General features: G+C 39.6%; 1 protein-coding gene and 1 long non-coding RNA gene across 2 annotated transcripts; both read left to right on the top strand.

Annotated features, from left to right (window-relative positions):
• Nucleotides 1-2,924: 2,924 nt before the first annotated feature.
• On the top strand, nt 2,925-5,068 carry LOC113332981. Its single transcript, XR_003351753.1, has 4 exons — nt 2,925-3,199; nt 4,005-4,110; nt 4,637-4,756; nt 4,912-5,068. It is a non-coding gene; the product is annotated as an uncharacterized LOC113332981 (long non-coding RNA).
• Nucleotides 5,069-8,903: 3,835 nt separating this feature from the next.
• LOC113332898 lies at nt 8,904-12,589 on the top strand. The gene is made up of 4 exons (XM_026579399.1): nt 8,904-8,909; nt 9,106-9,381; nt 11,485-11,639; nt 12,318-12,589. Exons 1-4 carry the CDS (start codon nt 8,904-8,906, stop codon nt 12,484-12,486), a joined length of 606 nt encoding a protein of 201 aa, XP_026435184.1. The 3' UTR covers nt 12,487-12,589.
• Nucleotides 12,590-22,313: the final 9,724 nt, after the last annotated feature.

Here is a 22,313-nt window from a genome sequence, read left to right as displayed (position 1 = left end):
TGATAGATAAGTTCAAGTCTCCACATACCTTTTAGTCGATGAAGTTCCACCGGTTCCTTGAGTAATCCTTCGTCTTATATGAGGATTTCCATGGAGTTCTTGAGCTCAACTACACTTTTTATCCTAGTCTGAAACCTTAGCTATAGTAGACTAGAAATCAAGACTTATAGTTTTGATCACTAACATTGACAAACATGCCTGAGATAGCAACGTATGCGAGTTCGACCGAGCAATGCTCTAACACTATCAATACATATGGATTACAAAATAAATAAACTTTGTAACTTCTCATCCAAATGCTTGATTTCCTTGGTTCTTCAACATTCATGGAATTCTTCGTCACTCCAAGAACTCTAGTGATTCTAAACATGTTCAACTCAGCATCATCGTTGTTGAAGATTCATACCCATAACAATACGAAAATAGAAGTTCTCCAATATTGCTATACAGTGTCATGGTATTATTACACAGCATCAAAGTTCAATTGTATCACAACTTTGACAATAATACTATGGTGATATGTTTCACTCCCACTTAGTCAATACTTCATCTCATAATGAAAAACACCCCCCTTACATAATGATCCGTAAACCATATGTATATGTAGTGTGAACTACAAATAATTCTCCCCTTTTTGTCAATGGAAACTGGAAAACTAATGGGATCATAATGAAATTATCAACGATATATTTCATACTAAAAGAGAACATATCAAATTTGCATCGACGATTTCACATAGTCGAAACTTAGTGTATTCATCAAGGAGTTTATAAAGATACAAAATAACACCTGCAATAATCCACGGCCGCACTCCCCACAAAGATATGGAAATTAAGCACAAGTTCAATTAAGAACTCTCCCCCATAAAATGTCATTCCTGAAAGAACAACAAGAGCGACCTTACTTTTACAAGAAAAGAAGGATTTCTTGGACATTAACAAAACACATGAAACATGTATTTGTATCCAGAAAACTCAATTAAATTAACCACAAAGGAACCTCAATGATTAATTTAATCGTAAATGCTCAGCATAAGAAAAGTTACGGATCCATACAGTACTTTCACGTAGAAGTGGATCAGGCAAAAACCAAAACTGCGGAATATTCAAAGATTCATTATATTTTTCATCAAAATTTGCATAATGATACCATAGACTTAATCTTCGACATATAAATCTAAAGTTCATTCTATTTTCCATCATTATTTGCATAATGACATGATAGACTTAACTTTTGCCATGTATGGGACAATCATAGTTCACAGACGTAAACACACATATCCCATAACATTATTTGCAATATATGAAATCAGTAAAGATTAATACTGCAAAATCATCTTCCAAATAACTTAGAATTTAAATAAATAAATCTAAAAATATTTCAAGATGAGAATCGTTAGAAATAATTATGTGTAATCACAATATATGCAATTCCAAACCCTAGTTATCCTTCTTAAAACACAAGAATAAATTAATTCTCATTAGAAGTTTCCTAGGAAAAAAAACTCCTAAAAATAACAAAACTGAAGGACTTTAGACATAATAAGCAACCAGGGACCGAACAGAAACAAGTTCATCAGTTGCTTTATTCAGTTTGTTTTTCAGAAATTCAAGATTCTTTGCTGCAATTTCAAGTTGTTCACGTACAACCCCAAAATCTCGAAGAACATTTCCCACCAATTGAGATGACATTTGAACTAGAAGTTTGTTTTCATGATCAACTGCATGGTAGCAGTTTATGATAACAGGGTTCTCATGAAACTCGAAAACTTTGCCTTCTTCAACTTTGTCTTCCTTTTTGCATCCATCCATTGTGCACACCATAATATCTCAAGAGAAATCTTGAAGTTATGGAACGAGTATATATCATAAGAAGGAATCTGTGATATATATATATATATACTAGGACTATGGTCGAGGCTCAACCGTTTTAGAATTTTATTTGTTGTTTGGTCGGTCGGCAAGTATCTTGCCATAAAATTTTAGCCTCCCTGAAATGGTCAAGACTGTGTTTACTTGGATGGATCTTAGCAGTCGGGGCCTACGACCCCGACCATTAGGGACGTGCTTAGTATTTAGTCATTCGTGTCATAATATAGTTTGTTAGATCATAGTACTCGGGCCTGTCGCGGGATTGAGTACATCGGTTGGCTAGGGCCTACTTCCACGTTATTTAGTTAGTTGTGCCATATCCGTCGGCGCCGTAAGAACCTGATTTTCGGAGTTTCTTTTTATGTTGTTTGGTGGTCTGGTTTCTATCCTCGTAAAATATTTTAGTCCACATGTAAGTAGTCAGGTTATGATATGGTGTTTATAATTATCCAGGTCATAGTAATCGAGACATATGGATCATGTCATTAAAAATTGGCTAGTTCTTAGCTGGGCCTGAGGATATGGTGTTTTATCCGACCTTGCAAGTAGTCAGGTTATGATACTGTGTTTAGTTACCCGGGTTTTTAATCCATATGTCAATAGACATGTTATGATATCGTGTTTAGTTATCCGGGTCATAATAGTCGAGACGTGTGTATCATGCCATTAAAAACTACCTAGTTCTTAGCTAAGGCCTGAGATTCTGGTTATTGATCTGGTAAAGCCTAGTCGTGGATTAGAAAATATAAAATCTAACGTATTACTTACCAACGGAAGAAAAAAAAGTCCAACCTATCCATATTAGAATTGGCTACGTTTTGGTTGAGATATAGAGGTCGAGTATACTGGTCCCCGGCTCGACCTCTGTCCATTAGAATAAAGAAAAAAAAGAGAATTGAACAGAAGGGATAGTAAGGCCGATTTAGAACCACATTTTGTCCATCGGTATAAAACTAAGGGTATTTCCGTCATTCGGGCTAATATTTTCTTTATACAAGATTTCCAAAAATAATTTCTGTTATCACGATCTTTCCCGAATTCTTAGAAATGGATTTTACAGTAATATCTCTATATACACAGTGGAGAGGTCGATTATCCTGTCAAATGAAGCTTTCAATTTATTTTCTTACATCATCTTTCTCATCTCCCTCATTCTCTTCTATAATTTTCTTTAAATCTGAAACCTCCACATTTTTGCACATACAAAACCAAAATCATTTTCTTCTCAATTTGTCAGAAAAATCAATCACCCATATTGCATGTTAGATATTTGGAATTAAGCTTTACCCTATTGAATATAGGAATTCTATCAACTATTTGTTTGTCAGGTATGTCAATTGTTGATGTTGGTCAATTTTTTTGTATGTTTAATTTTTATTAATTTATTATATGAATCAACAAATTTGACCTAGATTAATGCATTTCTAACATTTGCATGAAGAAAATCTACAGAGAATACTAAATGCAGTTTGAGGTTGCTTAAATTGAGTTTTTACACTTTTATAGGTGGTGTGATTTTTAAGTTTATCTTAATGTATGGTATCTGAACATTTGGCTAGTATGTTGGATGTTGGTTGACAAGTAGTGCGTTATCATCATTTTAATTAGCTTAAAACAACAGTTCATACAATACATTGGTGGATCTAGATTGTTAATTTTATGGTTGAAATGTCGACGTTGGTATTGATTGTTGGGATTATTTGTTGAGATAAAATGGGTATCTTGTACCAAATTTATGTTGCATTTTGTGTGTTATGGAGCGTTCAGAATTGGGGGACCATGGAGATATACACCTTACTTCCTATCTACCATTCATTTCGCTGTTATGGATCATATATGGTGTCTTGAAGATACTAACACAATGCAAATGTGAAAATGACTTTAGTTTTGACGTCAGTAAATGTTAGATAACTATGTAATCCAAATGCAGATGCATATTTAACATTTGCATTATGAAAACCTTCGGAGGATACTAAGTGCAGTCTATAAGTATTCAACTATTGTGGGTGGTGTGATTTTAAGTTTATGTTTATGTATCCCTGGCTCATTTGGGTTCCTGAACGTCTGTAGTTAAATTTAGTTTTCCAAGTTCTTTTGATTTTTGTCATCTCACTCAAAAATTTCCTCTAACAGTGGAGGAGGTTCAAGGAGCGGTGGTAGATTAACTTTTTCCTTGTGGCAGCGTTTATTGAATTCAGGATTCCTGAACGATAGAGCGGATGTTTTACCATAATAAGGGGTACGTCCATTTTACCAGCGTAATTTTTTCCATACACAACTCAATCCATTTATTCCTACCAGTTGTGCATATATTTCCAACATTTATATGTATGTTGTTTTTGATCTTCAAAACTATCACCTGAGGAATAATACCAAAACTCATAATTAGAGTTAGAGATGACTGTCATCATTTGTATGACATAAGGAACTTTAAATTTAGTTGTATTACATTTTGTGGTCGTATTACTTCCCACTTGTAGTGTATTCATTTGCAATGAATGAAAGAGTTAACGTAATACTCATTAGTCTGTGGCAGTAAAGATTCTATTCCGCTAAAGAGTTTAGGATATTCGCACTAACTGTGAATAATCCACTAAAATGTCAAATCTAGCAATGTTAGTATAGACAGCAAAGGTCAGTTTATATTTTTTGAACATTGTTTATGAGGATTGCTGAGAATGATATACAATTATGGTGTTTTCAAATTTCTCATGTGTCACTTGAAAATTTTCGTACCTGATCACCACATGTTGCTTCATTATCAGGATTGAAGAAATGTTCAACTTTATGCTTGTGACAGATAATAGTTTAGCACGTTTGCACCAGCTGGGAATAATCCACTATAATGAAAACTTAGAAATGTTATAACAGGCAGCAACGGTGAGGTACAATGTCTACATTTTTAGCGATGAACTCTTTAATCCATGTTATATGATTTCACACTTCAGTATTTTGTAATCTCGCAGTTTCTATAAATCATCCTTGTATATTTCTGTATTAGTGACGGTTCATGTAACTTGGTTTTTGTTTTCAATTTCAGTATGCATGGCGTAAATAATATCCTACCTGATTGTCGCCTGTTAGAGCATTGCTCGGTCAAACTCGCATGCGTTGCTATCTCAAGCATGTTTGTCAATGTTAGTGATCAAAACTATAAGTCTTGATTTCTTGCCTATTTGTAGATGTCTCGGACTAGGACATAGATAGTGTAGTTGAGCTTAAATCTCTCGGCGTTCATCTCTTGAAGACAAAGAACTACTATGGGGAGCTTGTGGAACTTCTTTGACAAAAGTTATGTGGATACTTGAACTTATCTATCACTTGGAAAGTCTATTTCTACTATCACCTATATTGAGATATAAGTCGTGTTACAATATAGTTTTCTCTATACACATTTGAGATTTCGAGCTGAGTATATCTCGCTTACATATTTCTCGAAATATGTGTTGGTAAGCTTTCGCTTCGACCAAGTTTATCTTATATCATGAGAAAATTTCCGTGTAACATCTTACATGGTTTGTGTGATACAATCATTTGGTGTAAGACTTGGAAGGTTTCAATAATGATTATTTCAGTATCTTGCAAATTGCTTTGATGCTAATAGTGTGTGAAAACGTCTATTGACATTATAGAAGAATGTTTCAAAGATTGAAATAAAGTATTGATGATGTATCATCTTTGGATATAAGCATATATAGTGTGTTCACACATTAGTGTATAAGTCCATAAACCAGGAGCCAAGAGTATGCATGTGTGTGTATACGAAATTGGTGAAGGAGACATGTTAAGTATGCGTACCCGTACGCATACTGATGGAAGTTCTCAAACCGAGAATTTCTGCTGAGTTTGGGTTTTGTAAAACTCACAAACCAGTCACCTTAAGTATCCGTACCCGTATGCAAGTTTTTGAACCGAAAATTTCTGTTGAGTTTGGAAACTTCACAAACTCAAAAACCGGTTGCTTAAGTACGCATACCCGTACGCATACTTAAGTTGGTTACTTTGTCAAATCGGTCAAGTCCATGAACTTAAACATTTAAATCATAAGGAATGCAATCTTTGCGAATTGTGGCTATTATGTTCATGATTGATTCAAGTGAATTAAACCGATTTGATTTCAATTGTTTTTTCTAAACAATTGAAAAACTCTTTAACTAGTTTCATTTGAGTCATTTGAACTAGTTATGGTTAAGATGAATAAGGTTGATATGAGAGTAATCATATGGATAACCTCGGTTAAGTATTTGTGAACCAACCTGGTGTACATGTTTAAGTACGGCTACATAAACCTTAATGAGGGTACATTTCATTTGTGTGTAACAAGCTAAGTTCGATATAACGGTTGAAAGATATTAGCTTGGTTGAATTATGTTTTTCATTTAACAGTGAATATTGAATGCTTTATCACCAAGGTAACTTGGATTGCAATTGAAAATTATATAAAGGAGAACTCTAGCAACTGGGAAACCTAATCCCCACACCTCATGTGTGTTACTAGTTGCATAACTAGAGTCGATTCTCCTTTAACCTTAGGTTTCTTCTAGAGACCTTGTAGGTTAACGACTTGAAAACTTCATTGGGATTGTGAAGCCAGACCTACATATTATCTTTGTAGTTGCGTGATCTGATCTTGTTGTTTCTATCGTGTTGAGTGCAATTGGAGTAATTGGCTCGAGATTTTATATCTCCGATAGGCAAGATAGAAAAGTAATCACAAACAAACTTCGTTTCATCGTTTGTGATTCCACAATAACTTGTTTCGCTTGTCGATTAAGTTTATCATGAGGTGATTGATATTACTAGGCTGTTTTTCAGGAATATAAGTCTGGATTATCAATTGGTTCATGTTCACCTTTATTTATCAAAAGACAGATCAAAAACTCTTGGGTATTTTTGTGGGAGACAGATTTATTCAATCCTATAGACTTTTCTGTTTGAGACAAATTTGTCTATCAAGTCTTCGACTTTGGATCGTAGCAACTCTTAGTTGTGGGTGAGATCATATAAGGGAATCAAGTGCGTAGTATCTTTCTGGGATCAGAGACGTAAGGAGCACAACTGTACCTTGAATCAGTGTAAGATTGATTAGGGTTCAACTACAATCCAATCCGAAGTTAATTGGTAGTAGGCTAGTGTTTGTAGCGGCTTAATACATTATGGTTTTCAATCTGGACTAGGTCCCGGGGGTTTTCTGCATTTGCGGTTTCCCCGTTAACAAAATTCTGTTGTTTGTGTTATTTCAATTCCGCATTATGTTTTGTTATATAATTGAAATATCACAGGTTGTGCGTTAAGATCAATCAATTAGAATATCCAACCTTTGGTTGTTGATTTACATTGATTGACACTTGAACATTGATCTTTGGTACCGTTCAAGTAACTCCTCTTATATTCAATCGTGCTTGCAGATTTCTATTTGCTGATTGCGGATTGAATTAAGAGTTAGAGATATTCAACTCTTTGATATACTTTAATATAAATTGAGTCTGACTGTCTAGTTGATTCTCTAAAAATTGTATTGGAGTAAGTCCTCTCATATTGCCAAACGAATTGTTGGGTGTGGTTGTTAGACCCCCGCTTTTTCAACATTGACTAGATTATATTGATTTTTTAATGTGAAATTGAGATTCAATAGATTATAGTGATTTTTAATGTGAAATTGAGTGAAACTGGATTTAGTTTGTGGATAGTTAACTAATATGGATATTATCTAATGATATTGATTGAAAATTGAGTACAATTTGATGGAATTAAGTGGATAATCTTTTCGAGTTTATAGATTGAGTTTATAATGCAAAATTGAGTTAAATAGGATTGAGTGTATGGATAATTAGTTAATTTAAGTATGACGTAGAAATGTCGAGGGGAAATTCAGTATAATTGTAAGGATTTAGAGGAACATGGCGGACACTCAGTTATACCGGTCAATGTAGTGTGATCTAGTAATGTTTAGGAAAAATTGAGTACATTAGGCGGACAGTCAACCATAATGAGTTTAATATGACAATATTGAGTATTACCTAGGTGCCAACCATCAAATGATCTGATGGTTGGCATGCTCCCTACCACTGAGGAGGTAGGGGTTCAAACACGGTAATTTTCAAAAATAATTCCTTATAAGAAGTTAAGGATATAGCCCACGACCGTTGTTCTAAACCAACAAAAAAAATATTACCTAGGGTTTTTGATGGAATGGAGTAAATTGAATTCAAATTGAACTGAGTTTATGGATAATTAGTTAAGATAGGTGTAATAGTAATGTCGAGGAAAATGGAGCATAATAAGATGATTTAGATGAAATTAGGCGGATAGTTAACAATATCGAGTCTAATCTACATAATTTAGTTACTCTTACGGAATGAAGTAAAATTAAATTTAAATTGGATCGAGTTTATGGATAACAAATAAAGGTAGTGTGATCTAGTGAAGTTCAGAGAAAATCCAGTACAATTGGAACAAATTAAATGGAATTACGCAGATGTAATTTGATAATATTGATTATGATCTAATTATTTCATGGAAAGAAAAAAACTTGAAAAAATTGGATTGAGTTTATGAATATAATTAATCAAGATAAGTTTGGTCGAGTAATGTTGAGGAAATTTAGTATAATTGGAATGCATCAGATAAGGAATCAGGCGGATAATTAGACAAATGATCTTAGATGATTAGATGAATATTTTCATGTACCCACTGATAAGAATTCCCAAGCATATCCAATAAAATGGGCGAATCTTTTTGGAAATGACTATGTGGTTCTCTAAATATATCAAACGGGACCGAACAATTACAGAAATAGATGAATCAATATTTGTTTTATGGATGCATGTACTGGAAATGTCAATTTGCTAAAAATAATCACGCAATCTAATATGAGTTCATTGCTTATTGACAAGTTGAATATTCCTTCCGTTTTTTGAAAAGTGTTACTTTCATTTTTCTCAATTTCATCTATTTTTAGGTGAAATTGAGAAAAATGAAAATAACATTTCTTTAGAAACGGAGGAGGTAGTATTACAAATTTGAATCACAATGAAGGTTCTCTAAATTGATCCACGTTGCAAATTTTTAACAACCCTCACTCTTCACCCAACATATATCAAATGCGATCCGCATAATATTTATTCGACCAATAAGAATCACATATGTGATCATAGAATGCATACGGGTTGCCACCTCATCCATAAAGGTAAACTTGCCGCCACAATTTTGTTTGGCGCCCAATAATTTTTAGGGGAAAAAAAGAGAGCGGCAATTTTGGCGCGCTAGTAACAAGTTTTGGGCTTCTCTGTTCGGCTTCGTCACATCTCTCCGCAGACCGCCAAACCAAGCAGCTTTGGAAGCTCCGCATTTTTCTTTCTTCTTTTTTCTTTCTTTTTATCAGAAACATCTTTTTCTTGAAAACCCCAGAATCTTAGGCCTGGTTTCTAACTCAAAACCTTACCTTCTTCATATTTTCAACTCTCTGCTTTTCACTTTATTGCTGTTGCTCCTCGTGGTTTCATCTAAGGTATCTTCTTGTTAGTGATTGCGATTTAGGGATTTTTCATTAATTTGTCTTAGAAATTTTTATTTCTCTGGATTTGATGAATTAGGTTTCGATTCTCTTATCTACTTGTATTGCTAATATAGGCTTTGTTATGTTTTATATTATTTGGTCTAATCATTATTAGGGTTGATGCTTGGATTTCATTGTCTTTCAAAAGAAATATTTAATAGATTAATTTGTTATTCAAGTTCCGGATTTTCAGATGTATGCTGAGATATATACCAATCCATGGTAACAAAAATTGAATTCCAAGTAATCTAATTGAGTTTAAATGGTACTTTGTTTTGAAAGTTTTGTCTGTTCCGTTGGCTTGGCTCTAATGAATCTGAATGTTGCTTTTCAATTTTAATCACTTTTGATTGATCTGTCTATGTTGTTTTGGGAATCAAGGCTACATTTTTATTCAAGGATGAAGATTTACATAAGGTTTCCACTGGAAAAATGGACTCTCAGCTTGTGTTTATCATGAGGTACTGTGAAGATTTTCTTATTGCGATGGGGATTCGTTAGTAATCCAGGAATAGCTGTAAGGTGCAATGCTATTTCAACCCATGGTTAACAATTTGAATACTGTGATTATCGATTTTCCTGATAGAGCTGCAGTTGGTATCCAGTGAATATATTTCAATATTACAAATGCTAAAAATGCTTCACTTCTTTGGAGATCATTATTCGAATTTGGGCTCAACTTTGTAGTATGGAAAGTGGTTACAAAGTAGAGGGGCTGTGATTATTTGAGGAGTGTTGTGGACATTCTCAGCCTTTCTACCTTTTTATTTTTAAATCTTAGAACTTCTGTCAATCTTTTAGATCCATCTTTGCATAAGATTCACTTGATACCAAGTGCAGCTAGCATCACAATTCTCTAGCTGTTTGAAACCAACGAAATACCTGAGTCTCTTAGGTTCTCATTGCGAAATGATTTTGTTGTCATACTGAATGATGTTATGTCAATGCTTGTTGAAGGGAGTGTCTCAAGTAATGGCTTAGAGAAACTGGTAAGTTAAATGTATAATCCATTTGAACTACAGTGTCATAGTAAGTTCGGTTTCATAATGTATTATTTTGTTACAGCACCATTTTATCTACTTAGCTTAGACAATATAGTCACATGACTCATATACTAGACTATAATATGTTCTGTTTCCGCTCCCAACCATGCTGATAGAAACTCATTCTTGTCGCAGGTAAAGAAGATGTGCAAGGAGGGTGCTAATTGGGGTAAGTTTGTGTATACATCTGCAGATGGTTTGTGAGGAGTTATTCTTTAGCCTTAGATTGTCATCCTCTTACATGCATTACTTTGTTATCAATAGAAATGTATAAATTGATTGAATTATGTTGCACTTTGCAGGGGACGTAGCTGGAGTTTATGTAGGACTGGAGTATGGTATGGAGAGAGTCCGTGGTACAAGGGATTGGATAAGTCATACACTAAATGGCTGAGTCGGTGCCTTCTTTTATTCAAGTCCCGATTTTTTTTAGGTGATAAACGAAGGAACTTGTGTCTGAATGCGTAACTTCTTCCACCGGCAATTCAATCTTGCTTTTAAGCAGTAGTACATCTGAATGCTCTGAAAGAGCTTAACCTATTCTTAGTGGAATGTTGAGTTATATACTAGAAGAGACCAAGTTTTGCTCGAAGTGGCTCACTTTGACTTGAGTGTTAAATATTGATTAGTATATTAGAAGAGGCCAAGTTTTTCAGTGTTTTGTTTTCTTTTTTGATAAAAATCCTAGTCTTTTATTTTAGTCGTTATCAAAATTATGCGATGGTGACAGACTATTTTGACAAGATTGTACATGTGCTCGTTGTCTTTCATTGTACTGCTTATTAAAACCAATAGCTGCCCTTGTTGTTGCATGATGATTTATTTTTCTGAACTTCACATGCTCTGCTGTTTTTCTTTATGTTACAATGAGTACCACATACTTTAAACTGGATTCAGCATGTGTATATGATCCTGTGCAGTTGTCTAGGTAGTCAGATACATCTCTTTTGTTCTCTTCCGCTACTAGATGCTCTCTAAGTCTGGAACTTATTGTATTTTTTGCTTGATGTAGGGAAATACCATTGTATGTGGATTAAGAAATGGAGCAACTGTGACAGTTGATGTTCGCAAGAAACAGGGAGTTTCTACCGGACTTCCTATTCTTGTTGTACACTTCATGGTGCATCGAGTAGTAATCCACAGATATTTTCTAGGCAAATGTTTGAGGTATATTGAGCTGAATGATATTCCTTTTGCTATCATTTCTCTTTTTCCTTTGTCTGGTTTTGGTTTTACTAAATAGTTCAACCTTGAATATTTGCTTATTTCGGGTAAATGTGAAATCTCTCAACTTATCCAGATATATATTAGAAGTTACCCCATAAGGAACGTATTTTATTTCTTGTTATCCCGATGTATGTTTTCCAGTCGAGAAACTTGTCGCTAAGGCTTGACATACTTAATTATCTCAATTGAATTTTATAAGTCTATTTCTTATCATGCCTCCTATAAGATCCTGAATGGCCACATCTTACTGTTTGAGGGTCTTTGCTCTGTTGTTTTATCAAACGTATGTCTGAATCTCTATTGTTTTATTATTAAAGAAGATAGTTAACCGAATGATGTTATTTATAATTTCTACTAATCCAGTAAACAAGTTTTTGTGGACCTGTACATGGCTTAATGTTGCTGCTCTTTTGCATCGTTTTGGGATTGTAGCTGTCAAATCTGAAACTTTGTACTGTGTTAAGTTCTCTATTGACTTATGGAACTGGATGTTTAAAACTCAGATCTCCTGATTCTAGGGTGGAGTGGCATGTTCCAATGATCAGTTTTTCTTTTTTGCTTCCTGTTTGAGTATAGATATACTGAATCTATTTACTTCTTGCTATTGTGGTATTGCAGAAGAGTGGGATGCTCGGGGTTGCTGCTACGGGAGCTTTGGTATCTGCAGCTAGCAGTAACAACGGAGATAAAATTGGGACAAGTGCGAAACGAATGTATCATTTGGCCTGTAAGAAAGAACATATTAGGATCACATTTCCCTTTTGATGTTTTACCTTCTGTTGCTTAGTTAACAATTGCAATAAAAGTATGTAATGAAGCACTCTCATGTAAATAATATCTACTCTGTGTAATTGTGATATATGTAATGAGTTTTAAACTAGAAGTAGTAAGTTATGGCAATTATTTAGTGCAAGCAAAACTTTCGTCCTTCAGAATTTTACTTTGCAGTTGTATGATTCCTATGTTTCGTATAACTGCAAGGCAATGAACCCGACGAAGTCCTAATACATGATCTGATGAACTATCGAACTCCACTTGGTCGTTTATCTTGCTGAAAACTTTCATTCTCATTTTTCTTTCGTTTGTCCCAAAATGCTATTGAGGTTTGGAACTGTCTGAGGAATCAAAATTATCTAATTCAATTTTTGTTTGCTAAGCTTTCCTTTCCATACGGCATCACCATGACCTGCAATAAGAACCCAACGCCTTGGACACAAACTCTAGCACGGGATGCGGCAGCATCACAGGATTCAGTTCGCCACAGCCTAAATGGTGCATAGTTTTTGCTCAGTGACTAACACTATTTTCATTAAATATGACCATTACATGATAAGATTAACTGATTAACATCCTGAATCCCTGATTCCTAAATTGGTAAGCAATATTTACATTACAGCGTATCAGATGTGGAAGGATCAAAAAATAAGCTACTCAAGATACCGGTAGCGCAAACTATACTCACGTGGGTATACAAAATCGTATATTGAGCAGGTGCGATCAATGCTTTGGGCATGTAACGGGCCGCGAGTTATAACCCCAAAGGTGTCACTATCCATGTACAAAAACTCCAACAAAACAAATTGGTCACAAAAACCCCATTTAACATATACTGTCTATATTATCCTTCTAGTTTAAATCACCCCAACAAAAGTAAAATCAACCCCACCATTAATTTTTATTGTACTCTCATCGCCAACAGCAACACACCACAGCAGCACCACCACCGTGCCACCACCACCACCACACATCGCCGCCAACCACCACCGCCGTCGCCGCTGCCGACCATCACCACAGACCGCCGCCGACCATCACCACAGACCGCCGACCATCGCTTCACCACCGCCATTGCACTACCGCCACCGTCCACCACCACCGCCACCGCGCCACCACCGCCACCACCTGGACCACGACCGCCTACCGCCACCACCGCTGATGCGACACCACTGCCACCGTGCCACCGCCATCACACCACCGCGCCGCCGCCGCCACCACCACCACCAACCACTACCGCCGCGCCATCACTACCGCGCCACCGACCACCACCGCATCACCACCACCACCACCGCATCGCCACCACTGCTACTGCGCTATTGCACCACCACTACCAGCCAACTCCACCAGCCAGCACCACCATTGTTGTCCACCGCCGATCACCAACACCGTCGACAACCACCGACCAAAACCAGCACCACAGCCAACACCTGCCGCACCGCCTCCAGCACCATGACCGTCCACCACCACCACCGACCAAAAATTAGATGAAACCAATTTTGGTTTCATCATAAACACAATGAAACCCACTTTGGTTTCATCATCGATAAGATGAAATCATAATTGGTTTCGTGAGAATTCAACTGCAAGAAAATTTATAAGAGGTATTATAGATGTTCGTTGATAGAAGGACATCATTGAAATGTCATGATTGACATGACGTGCCTAAATGCTATTTTGCAAAGCTTCGAAAATACTAACGGATAAAACGAAACTAAACAAAGTGAACCTTTGTCGAAGATCGATCCTGTTTCTGGAAACGCATATATAAGCAACTATTGTAACCACAAAAATCCATTCAAAATAGACACAAAATTGCAAATATGCAAATGCAACATAACAAAGTATACAAGATAAAGATATATCGAAGCTATGCAGAGTGTTGGTTAATAATGAAGCTTGAACGGCTCATCCAAGACTGTACAATAAGGTAGTGCATAAATGTGTTGTTTCGCATATATATGTCATAGTCTAATAATGAGACAAGATGGATGGAATTGTGAAGATCTTAGTTAAAAACTTACAGTGATGAATTTGCCAGTGTTTTGGTCATTAGCGCGATACTATTTATTGGCTAGAGAACCTTGCACTACTCCTGATGGACCCAGCTTATCTTTATACACCGGGGGAGACTTGTTAGCTGCATGTACATTTTGAACTGGGGGGTTTGAGCAGCAGCAACAGTTGAAGCAACAACAAGTGCAAAAGGTGCAGATGGTTCTGATTCCTCAAGACCAGCAAAGAGATATCCTAAAGAACTCTGAACTCCTCCATAACTGACTCCACAAACCATTTATCTGAAACACCAACAAGATTGGTTTCATCGACATAAAATATAGAAAAAAAATCACTTATTAGATGAAACAAAATTTTCATTCAAACCTCAGCAACATCATTAGTTACAGCTAGAATTCAAACCACACAACTACCTGTACATTATCACAGGTAATTCAGTTTCATAACATTCTGAAAAGCACCCACCAAACAACATTTTGTAACTCAATTTTTTCTGTTTCAGAGTTAACCTAAACACAAATATCACTTCTTTGATTCAAAGCACATAATCTCCATCACAACTAGCATTGTAAATCCTAATCCACAAATATCAAACACAACAACAATTCAAACTCACAAACAACATTCAATTTAAGTAAGGATAAGATTAGATGGAACCAATTTTGGTTTCATCATAAATACGATGAAACCAATTTTGGTTTCATCATAAATAAGATGAAACCATAATTGGTTTCGTCAGAATTCAACTGCAAGAAAAATTATAAACCATGATCCATTCTGTTTGACCACACCAATAGCAATAACCTGTGTTGGATTATAAAAATAATAACTTGAAACTCGTACAAATATTGTAAGGCATGGATACACAGAGGTCTCAATAATCAAGAAAGTAAGTTTGCGTAGTTAGGTGTCGGTATGAGTACTTTCTTTAGGAAAAGTCAACAGTACTCAAGGTTCATTTTTCATAAACAGCTAGTATAACACACCGAGAGATGTGGCCTGTACGGGTATTTCGTGCATGCCTCACTATTAACACTTGGAGATTCGTGTTACTCTGCTGAGAGCAACACTCAGTCGTCATGCCGCACTAATAATGAGAGTTCTGCGGGAACATCACAGGAAATACAAGGCTAGTCATGCATTAATTAATAATGCTGTAAATTCACAGGGTATATGGGATTGTTTCTACATGCTCCAACCTGGATGAATTTTGTGTATTTAATTCACAGAATACTGGGATTGTCGTCACATGCTCCATTCTAGGTGAATTATTAAAGTGAAGAAGTATTTATCACTTATCAGTGGCTTTATCCTTTGCAGGATGCAGCGTATAAATTTGGTTTTACAATTTTAGCCCGAACTAAAATGCACCATCAACATTAAGTCCCCTGCCTAGCATATAATGGTTGCATCATTGTGGGGTAGACATGAGATGGTGACGAATATAATCGTATAAAGACAAGATAAAGGAAGTTTACCTGGAGGGACTCTGGCCGGCCATGTTGGCAATCATCCGCGTGAGTACGTCAGGCGTGACCACGGACCTTGGTGGGACCAGCTTCCTCCTTCGGGTATTTGAGCCAAGAAGGAAATCCTTCTTCTACCAGAGTTCTCCAATTACTTGTGTATAAAATAGGACCGACCTTTTTTCTCTCTTTTTCTTTTGTTCGAACAGCTTCTCCCGTTCGTGACTTTGGCTCGCCGAGCATTGATGCCGCTGCCACCGCTGCGTACGCAGCCTGAGCTTGCTGCCGTTGCTATTGTTTGTCCGTAGAAAACTGTATCACGTCGCATGCATGAGCGAATGTGGGCCCACCTGTGCATGAATGTGGGATTTGTTGTGCCTGCCTTGCTCGAACATGGGACCCGCCACGTGCCTGCTTTGATTGGGGACGGTTGTGCCTGCTTCGACCAATCTGGGGCTAGCTGTGCCTGATCAACGTGGGACCCGCCGCGTGCCTGCTTTGATTCGGGACGGTTGTGCCTGTTTCGACCAATCTGGGGCTAGCTGTGCCTGATCAACGTGGGACCCGCCGCGTGCCTGCTTTTACTGGGCCGGTTGTGCCTGCTTCGACCAATCTGGGGATGGCTGTGCTTGATCAAGTGGGACCCGCCGCGTGCCTGCTTTGCTTGGGGCCGACTGTGCATGTTTTTCCTGGGGTCGGCTGTGCCTGCTTCGACCAATCTGGGGCTGGTTGTGCCTGATCAAGTGGGACCCGCCGCGTGCCTTCTTTGTTTGGGGCCGGCTGTGCCTGCTTCGACCAGATACCAAACTTGTTGCCTCACCCAACACCAGAATTACCCCTTGACCAACACCGGTCTTGCCTTGGCGAACACCAGCCTTGCTAATTTGACGAACCCCGACCTTGCTGACGGACATCGCTGCCTCGACCGACACTGGCCTTGTTGTCTTGTTTCATTCGAACACCGGCCTTGTCCCGTACACCAGCTTTGTTACTTCTACAAACACCGGCCTTTTTGTTGTGACCAACACCGGTCTTGCTGACTAACACCGGTCTTGCTAACCAACATCGGTCTTCCCTTTGCTCGAACGTGGGACCCAGGGGTGCTTGCTTTGCCCAAACGTGAACCTTGTATGTTCGAATGTGGTGTTGTTCCCACTATGTTCATGTCCTCCTACGGCCAAGGGATCATGCTTCACTGATAATAATGTCGATGCCAAGTCAGGAGGTGTTGACAGCTTCAAAGACATGCCAAACATAAATGATGAGTTGTTCACCACGCCCTTTAACTATCTGAAAACATCTGTCCCACAAGATAACCCTTCTCCTATCGACTTCAAGGTTTTTCATGCTCCGCTGGGCCCTTATGAAGGATGGATGAGACGCATGTTGAGAAATGAGTACATCAAAGATAACTTGACCAAAGCGCAGATTATTGATGTAGCTTGCGTGTTGAAACGGCTCGAGAGGATGTTAAAGTGGCTTATGGTGCGAACGTTGAGGTGGATCCTGGAGAGAGCGCTGAAGCGGATTCTTCTGGAGCTAACATCGAACCGGATCCTGGAGAGAGTGTCGAAGCCGCTTCTCCTGGACAGGCGTTGGAGCGTCTTCCTCTGAAGAGAGCATTGAAGAGGCTTCTTATTTAGTTTGATTCTCCCTCGCGAATTGCATGCTTCTTGATTGACCATCTCTCCTGTATTGAAGAAATCCCTTACTCTGTCCGTAGTGGTTGTTGCTATGATGAAGCTCGGGCACTGGTATCGACAAACGAACAGCGGTTCTTAGCAGCAGTTGTGATCAGAGGAGACTGGAAGGAAGAGGCGTGATAGCTTCCTTGATGTTGCCTCACGGAATGAAAAATAGGGAGACAGTCCCCTGCCCACGAGCATCCACTGAGCCTTCGACTTGATAGACGTTGTCACGCTGGGTTCATGAAGCCATCTTTTCGTCTGCGTTACGTTTCATAGACATCCAGGAATATCGCTGGTCTTTGAAAATACGTCTGCTCTCTTGAGTATATCCTCGTCTTTGGACATCTTGGAATATAGCATGCTTGCGTCTCTCAGCATCTTTGAGATGGGTAGTGCTAAGCAGTCCCCAGTTACACTCCTTGGGAGGCGAAATTCTGAACGCGTCTCTCATCGATGTGGTTGCTGTCGAGCCAGATATGTAATATCTTGGACGTTGTTTCATCATTGTGGCAGCCGTGCATGTAGTACTGGAGTTGGAGTTGGCGATTTTGGACGCGCAAGATGTTGTATCTCGGCGTCTTTCCTCTTACTGCTTTAGCGAAACTGGTTCTTTTTAGCAGGGCAGATGATGTTGTAGATGAGCGTTCAACGACTTCACGAAGTCCATAGGATGACCAAAAGCGCAGATTATCCAATATAGCACGATAGACATGCACCATCGTCTAATAGAGTGTTTCTTCCGGATCTTTTTCGACATGACGCACGAACATCGTTTTCTTCTTGAGGCTGCTCCCTTGAGGTATCGGCTCCAGTGGAAGATTGTCGTCATAGCTCGTTGATACGTTACACCGGCATTCTTTAAACCAAATGGCATTACAACATAATAAAATTTCTGGGAGGAGTTCGAAAGGCAGTCTTACTTGCATCATGCTCGTACATCCTTATCTGATTGTAGCCGTTGTATCCATCCATAAAAGAGAACATGCCGTGTCCGCTGGTAGCATCCACCAACATGTCGATGTTAGGTAAAGGAAAATCATCTTTGGGGCAGAATCTATTCAAGTCTCTGAAATCACGCAGCACCTGATATGTCCATTATTCTTCTTTACCGGAACCACATTAGCCAGCCAGGTCGGATGATGGATGGGTTTGATGAAGCCAGCAACCGACAACTTCTGAATCTCAGTCTTGATTTGTTCTTCTATATCATGCCTGAATTTCCTCGGGGATTGCTTGATCGGCTTGGATCCGGGTATGACATGTAGATGGTGGGTGACCAGTTTTTCATCTAGGCCAGGCATTTCTTCATATGTCCGGGAAAATATGTCCTGGTATTCCTTGAGAAGTTGCACAAGTATCGTGTGTTCCTCCGCAGACAAGGTCGAACTGATGGAGATAGGCCCGGGATATTCCTCATCCCTGATGTTGACCACTTCGAGCTCATTAGTTGTGGAATTGGTACCGTCCTGTAGCTGTCGTGGAGCATCTGGTACTTCCTCTCGTGGCTCGTCGTCGTTGTAGCATTCCATTGGGGGGAGAGACTGGGGGACAGTCTCCCCTGCTAATTGCTAACAGCGGCGTTGGTACACCGTTTTCCTTTCTGATCACGGCTCGCCACAAAAGTCCGCTCCCTCTTCGTGTGAACGTGGGTCGCGGCTTCACAGGATGGAGAATAATGCTTCATCGGCAAAGATGCATCGTGGGTTTTAGCCCTCAATGATGTAAGCCGGTCTTACTCCTGAATTGACGCCCACGTGGGGAGTGGGATGCAACGAAATTTGTCTGATTCTTTCCGCGGAGCTTCCGTACGTGTTGGTTTGGTTTCCCTCGAAGTCCTTCATTGTAGTAGGCTTCCGTATGACCTTGCCTGGGCGAACCTTGGATGTTCTGAGAGTCTTGAGAGTAATCACATTCGAATACGCTCCTGTGTCGATAAGGCTCTCTTGAACTCTGAATCCTTGATGCGTGCGGTAACATGTAGGGCACGGTTGTGACCTTCCTCTGGTTGATTGCAGCAAACGTTTCCGCCCACTGATTCTTCGAGAGGTGTGAAAGTTCGCATAAACTTTCCACTAGAGAAGCTGCTTCCTGATCCACCGACCTCTGGTTCATAGTGAAACAATTGACTTGAGGAGGATCGTTGTGAGGATCAGTCCCCGGTGTAGGAGTTTCCATGACAGGACCGCTCATATCTGATGTCATCATGATGAGGAGATATCGTTTATCGCTTCTTTGATCAGGTCCATGTAGGCCCGCGCCGCTAAAATACCTGCTCGGGTGCGTCGAATGAGTTCCTTGTTGGCTCCAGGAGCTTTCTTGGCTCTTGTGGCAACCGATCAGTTAATATCTTGAGAAAAGTGAGTACCTCTTTCTGAGTTGCAGCCATGTCTGTATGTGCCTTAGCAAGGAATTCTTGTCTCTCCATCAAATCCACCATAGTAATAGGGGGTTGTCCTCCTCTGGCTTCTTCGGCCCCTCGTCCTGAGGAAAGAGTGGTAGTTGCCCTGGTGACGGACGGAGGCATACTCGATGAGACGCCGGGATTTACAGCTGCTCTGGATCTGATGATAGGAGGCGTCACACACAATGGAATATCTCCTCCTGCTCCGCTGGTGCTGGTCGTAGAGGACGTAATTCCACGAAATACATTGATTGCATTGACAGGTAACACCACCAATCGGGATATGAACGCCGAGAGTGTTGTCGGCGCTGGCTCCGTCGGGATTGGTTGCTGATTCAGACCTAAGATCCACCATTTTGCAATATGAACAAATTGAAATGAAATTGAAAATTGATTTTGCAACCGAGAGATTAATCTCCCACTGTGGTCGCCAATTGTTTATGGGTGAAAACTATTTCTGCCGGTTTTGGTAATTTGGGGTGTGTGGATGAGAAATGAATCTAAACCCTAAACAAATGCACTGCATGGGAGTGCTTTTGATTCGAGAAATCAATCTGTACAATTCTGGCCTAAACCAAGAAATGGTCGTTCCAGACTTGCTTCGGTCACAAAGTGAAGGATATGAGGTTGATCTTAGGGAGGGAAGCGAAGAAGGTGTTGAGATTGTGAAGGTGTTGGCTGTGTATGAATTGTATCAGAAAGCTTAACTGGCTTGCAGAGTGTAAGCTATCAGTTCTGGTGTTTGAATACGATTGTATCAACACTAGGTTTCTGTCTTGTCTCTGTTTTTTGGAAATAGGGAGGAGAACCAATTTATACAAGTCATTGATCCTAACCCACGTCTCTCATGGGAAGTGGAGGAAGTGGAGTTGTGTGTTAATGTCACACGACCAGTCTTGCCCACTTCTCCCACCATCACTAACCGTCCATGTCTTACTGACACGTTCTTGTGATGGCGCGTTGCACGCTGCACGCTGTAAACCGCCAAACCAATGCCCCAGTATGTATCCCCCAGTTTGTGACATGCTTGATGTCTCGAATGTGTGGATGTGGGACCCACAGAAAGTAGCATGTGATGCTAGATTAAATAACTAAGTTATTTAGGAAGTCGATATTTATCAAATATCGTGTGTATTCTATGCAGGTAATGCATCGAATATATTCATCTTGGAGGCTATACAGGCAAGCCCTGATTTGGACGATGACCCCATGTGGAAGAGTGGTGGACGGTGATCGTGGTGATGCCTCACTGGTTTCCTAACTCCTGTCTTAGGATGTCCGTCCAAGATGGCGAAGTTGGACGAACGAGATGACTTGCGACCCACATCTGTGACCGTCAGATTAGGGTTTATGAGGTGCGCAAGTACCTTCTTTCAGCTTGGTCGAATCCATGCATGGGAGATATTTTTGGAAAGACCGACGGGCATGCGTGTAGACGGTTTTCCGGTGTACACGTCCGTGCCTCACTGTCCCATGGAGATATGATCTAAGCCACTCGATTTGTCCGGCAAAGTTGAGTGGTCGAGATCGGTTTGCAATTGGAACCGCGCGACCATGCCTAGTTTGGGCGTGACCATGCCTAGTTTGAGTCTACATCTACACCCTCCATCTATGCATGCGAAGATGGATGGTCGCGACTGATTTGCGACACATGTGATATGCCACAAACCCTAATTAGGGTTTCATGTCCACGCTACTTTGGCTGGACGAATTGGCAAGATACGCTCCTCTTTTGGGGAGGCCGACCATGTGGGGTCCATATTGGGCCGGTGGTGAACATGCTAATACCTGCCTGACGGTTATGGGTCTGATCTAAGCCATCCAAACAAGCTGGTGAGGTTGGATGGTCGTGATCAATTTAATACCTTTAGTGGAATTTCCTGCGACCCTTAAAGCATCACGCCGGCCGAACTTTAGGCGAGCGTTTGCTTCTCCCTGGATAGGTCATGAGGTGGTCGATTATGCAGGCGTGAAGGGGGCCCGCCGGTATGCAGGACAACGCTTGTCCAACCGGCCATGGGACGATCTATGCCGTCCAACCATGCCGGTGAAGTTGGACGGCCGCGATCTGTTTGAGACCGACATTGGCAGTCTTGTGTGTACATGTTTTCCAAGCTGCTCCATACCAGCCCAACCATCATACTCTAGGCTGGTGTTCGGTGGTTGTTTGGGAGGCGTGGTATGTATTCGACCGACCAGGGCATAAACGGGCCCGCTGGTGGACATTAAGATGGTATCCTGCTCCTGCTGAGGATCGTCTAAGCTGGTTAAA

Source organism: Papaver somniferum, unplaced genomic scaffold (assembly GCF_003573695.1).
Source record: "Papaver somniferum cultivar HN1 unplaced genomic scaffold, ASM357369v1 unplaced-scaffold_132, whole genome shotgun sequence".
Taxonomy (NCBI): domain Eukaryota; kingdom Viridiplantae; phylum Streptophyta; class Magnoliopsida; order Ranunculales; family Papaveraceae; genus Papaver; species Papaver somniferum.
The sequence above is the reverse complement of the archived record's forward strand: the minus strand, read 5'-3'. Positions and strand labels throughout refer to the sequence as shown.

Bases quoted from the DNA above. Each gene is read 5' to 3' on its own strand.
- LOC113332898 (XM_026579399.1), top strand. The intron at 9,382-11,484 runs GTATCTTCTTGT...TGCTTGATGTAG, and splicing joins TCCTCGTGGTTTCATCTAAG to GGAAATACCATTGTATGTGG. The intron at 11,640-12,317 runs GTATATTGAGCT...GTGGTATTGCAG, and splicing joins TTTCTAGGCAAATGTTTGAG to AAGAGTGGGATGCTCGGGGT.